Below are 3,887 nucleotides of genomic sequence, written 5' to 3'. Positions count from 1 at the left end.
CTATTTGTTTAATCCATTTCAAGTATACGCAATGCCTCCTCTGACTTCTTCAAGTTTGCTATCTCAAAGTCATACACACACACACACACGCACACGCACACGCACACGCACACGCACACGCACACGCACACGCACACGCACACACACACACACACACACACACACACACACACACACACACACACACACACACACACACACACACACACTCACTCTATATCACAGCCCACAAGACTAATGAGTGAGCGAGTTTAAGTAGCCTGAGGGGAGCGGTGATTAATGCATGTAAACTTTGTGATGGGAGACGTCCCTTGGTGCTTCCTTGAAGCTTGTACTGAACACAGGTCCTATTGTGCTATTATCTTTCCGTTCCCAACAACAATATACTGAGAAAAGGTATATATTTTTGCATATTTGCGATGGTGAGTCATGTGTAAATGTACATATCTTAGATTTGTCTTTTGACCTGTTTCTGTCCTATGTTCTCTCCTTGCTCTCCTGCACAAACAAAATTTCACCCAATTCTTTACACCTGTAAACCTGTTGATCTGACAACAAAGTCTGATTCTTATCATAATTAATCACGCCTTATTACTATTTACAATTACAATTTAGGCTTTTAAGCAGACGTTCTTATCCAGAGCGACTTTACAATAAGCAGGGTGATCACATGAATGCAGAGAGACAGTGTAGTGACTCAAGAAACTAGGATCCCAGGTAAACCAAGAACCTACATTGGCATCAGTCTAAACAACATAAACTATCGAAATAACAATCTGTACATTGAAACTACAGTATAGGATACCAGGTAAACAATTAACATGGCATCTGTTTAAATAACATGGTATCTTTAAGAGTCTGAGACGTGTAGAGCAGTGGTTCTCAAACTGTTTCATGCCAAGGACCCCCAAATCGATACGTGTGTGGCCGCGGACCCCCACCTGAAAATATGTTGTGCCAGGGACCCCCAGAAGCAAAGAATTGTGTTAAAAATGTTTGCCTTAAATATATATATATATTAAAATATTTGCACACATTTTCAAGATTTTTCAAAAATACAGATCTACAAGCGTATAGCGTGGCACTCGGTGCCGCGCTATGAGCTTGTATATCTGCTATTTTTGAATAGCCAAAGTATAAAATATGGAAAAAGGTCCCCCAAGGACCCCTGGTCTTTTGACAGACCTATAGTTTCTTCACTCCTTTTATCGTGTCTTTCTGACGGTTCCAGGACCTGCGATACTTCAAGTCAGAGAAGACCAACAGAGGCCTGTTGAAGGAGGGCTGGATGGACACCCAGGACCCCATCATGTGCTCCTACAAACTGGTCACTGTCAAGTTCGAGGTCTGGGGTCTGCAGACACGTGTGGAGCAGTTTGTACACAAGGTCCGGACCAAAGGTCTTATGGCTTCACTGTGAAAAATATCTCATTTACAGTACATGTGGCCACTGGGAGAAGAATTAAGTACTCAAATGTTTTACTTCCAGTAAAAGCACCAATACCACAATGTAGAAATACAAACAAAAGTCCAGTATTCAAAATTTACTTGAGTAAAAGTACAAAAGTATTGGCATTAAAATACTGAATGTAAAAGTACACATTTTGCAGAATGTCCCATTTCCCAAGTTTCCAAATGAATAAAAATGCTTTGAAAATAGCAGTTCTACAAGTTCACAACGCGTCGCTTTGCGACGCGTTGTGAGCTTGTAGATCGTCTATTTTCAAATAGCTTACGTGTATATAGGGCTGAAGTGATTTTGTAATAATAATCAAAATCTACAAAGTAGCTACTGTAGTCATTATTTGAAGTAAGTTTTCAAATAACTGTGGTGGAGTAAAAAATATATATATATTTGCCTCTGAGATGCAGTGGAGTAGAAGTAAAAGTATTGAACACTCCAGTAAAGTAAAAAAAAAACTCCTCAAAAGTGTATTCAAGTACAGTACTTGAGTAAATGTACTTAGTTACTTTACACCACTGTCTGTGGCTCTGTGTCACTCACATGCTTTATACTCTCCTCAGGTGATCCGAGATGTTCTCCTGCTAGGACATAGACAGGCCTTCGCCTGGGTGGATGAGTGGATTGGTAAGTTCAGCTGTTGTCGGTGGAAATATAGTGTTCTCTGTTTTTTGGGGTGCTGTAGCTTGACATCCATGAACATTACAGTTGTCTCTCAGAGAGGAAGCACTGACTCCTCAGTCCTCAGGGCGCCTGATGGAGGGGAAAGGAACTGGTTGGAATAACGTGTTCCTTCCACGCGCTACGTCCAACCGGGGAAACTCCCCCCTGTCAGGTGATAAGAAGCGGCTTGCTAGCTCCTGAAGGAGGCATGAGCTCAGTTCTAGGCTCTCCCTAGGCTGGCAGAGAGAGAGTAGCGCCCGGGATTACATAGGTAATTGGCACTGGGTGGAAAAAATGGGTTACAAAATCTTGGGATAAAAAAACAAAAGAAAGAAATGTATATAGGCCTGAAGTGGTTAATGTAGGCTTTGTGATCATCAAAAAACCCTAACCCTAACCTCTACAAAGTAACTAGTAACTAAAGTTTTCAAATGATTGTAGTGGAGTAAAGGTAGAATATTTGCCTTTGAGATGTAGTGGAGTAGAAGTAAAAGTACAGAAAATTGGAAATACTCCAGTAAAGTAAAAAATACCTCAACATTTTACTTAAGTACAGTACTTGAGTAAATGTACTTAGTTACTTTACACCAATGGTCGTCTAACTGTGTATGCTGTCCCCCCCCAACCCCACACACATACAGACATGAGCATGGAGGAGGTGAGGGAGTACGAGCGAGCCAGCCAGGAGGCCACCAACCTGAAGATCGGACCCTTCCCTCCGTCCATCTCCATCAGTGAGATGCCGCCGCTGTCGTCGCCGCTGTGCGAGCGCAGCGGGTACAGCAGCGCTCCCTCCACCCCCATGTCCACCGAGGCGCCCGAGCTATGCCTGCCCGTGCCCAAGGCCCGGCCCAGGAAGAAGTCGGCTCCGGAGACCCTGACCCTGCCCGATCCGCAGGCGGCCCGCAGGAACTCGGGGGGCTTCTTCAGCATGTTTTCCTGGAACGCCAGCCCCCCGCCCCCCCAGCCGGAATGAGGCCGGTTTCACGGGGGTCCGTGTCGGCGGTGTCAAAGTGCCGAGTGTGCCCTCCCTCCGTGTGCCAATCGACGGAGGATGCCCGCGTTTGCCCACAGTACATCCCACTGAGTGAGACTTATTCTCACTGTCCTGGTGGTCCCCAGACCCCAAAAATAAACGTCCCCCCCAAGCCCACTGGCGGTACCAGTCCCCCCCCCAACCCAATCCCCCCAAGCGCCCACCCTTCAGCAAGCTTGTGTCAACAGATATGTCAACCGATGATGAGAGGTTAACTATATACGCACATTGACAGTGGGTGCTGGGTTAAAAGAATACCATCGTTTAAAACTTAGAGCCAGCACACCAAGCTACGGTCAAGATGTCGACCTTATCCGAGATCCGCTATGAATCGAAACGTTGTCTTTTTGAGAATGAATGAGTCTTGAACCATACCGTAGCTCGGTGCAGGCTCTACATTTTAAATGATCACCAACAGATAATGACAACCAACAACAGTCGACTGCAGTTAGGCCCCGTGTCCACCAAGATATTTTTTTTTCCTGAGAGCACGCAGCGCATGTTTTTAATTGTTTATAATGGGAGCGCCACGTTTTTTGGAGACTCCAGCAGCTTGGGCGTTGCCGCTGGGCATTTAGGCTACCGTGCGCTCGCGAGGCTCTTTTTCCTCTGCCTGCTGAGAGCGGCAATATTTTCAACTGGAGCGTGAAGCGCTGCCAGGCGAGCGCCCCGGCGTTTTCAGCTGAGAAAAAAAGCCCCAGTGGACATGGGGCCTTTACAGCTACA

At 45.7% G+C, this 3,887-nt stretch overlaps 1 protein-coding gene across 1 annotated transcript in view; it reads left to right on the top strand.

The window, feature by feature from the left end:
- Positions 1 to 3,146, top strand: part of LOC311056349 (cytoplasmic phosphatidylinositol transfer protein 1-like) — a gene marked incomplete at its 5' end in the record, with an annotated part of 125,382 nt that extends 122,236 nt beyond the window's left edge. Inside the window, 3 exons of the mRNA XM_084072913.1 lie at positions 1,232 to 1,387; positions 2,026 to 2,089; positions 2,767 to 3,146. Coding sequence (XP_083929039.1) covers positions 1,232 to 1,387; positions 2,026 to 2,089; positions 2,767 to 3,101 — 555 coding nt within the window. The 3' untranslated portion in view covers positions 3,102 to 3,146. The remainder of the gene's footprint in view (positions 1 to 1,231; positions 1,388 to 2,025; positions 2,090 to 2,766) is intronic.
- Between the last annotated feature and the right edge of the window lie 741 nt (positions 3,147 to 3,887).

The sequence above is a fragment of the Gymnoscopelus microlampas genome (genome assembly GCF_963454915.1).
Source record: "Gymnoscopelus microlampas genome assembly, chromosome: 11".
NCBI lineage: Eukaryota > Metazoa > Chordata > Actinopteri > Myctophiformes > Myctophidae > Gymnoscopelus > Gymnoscopelus microlampas.
This window is presented reverse-complemented; position numbering and strand designations above follow the sequence as displayed.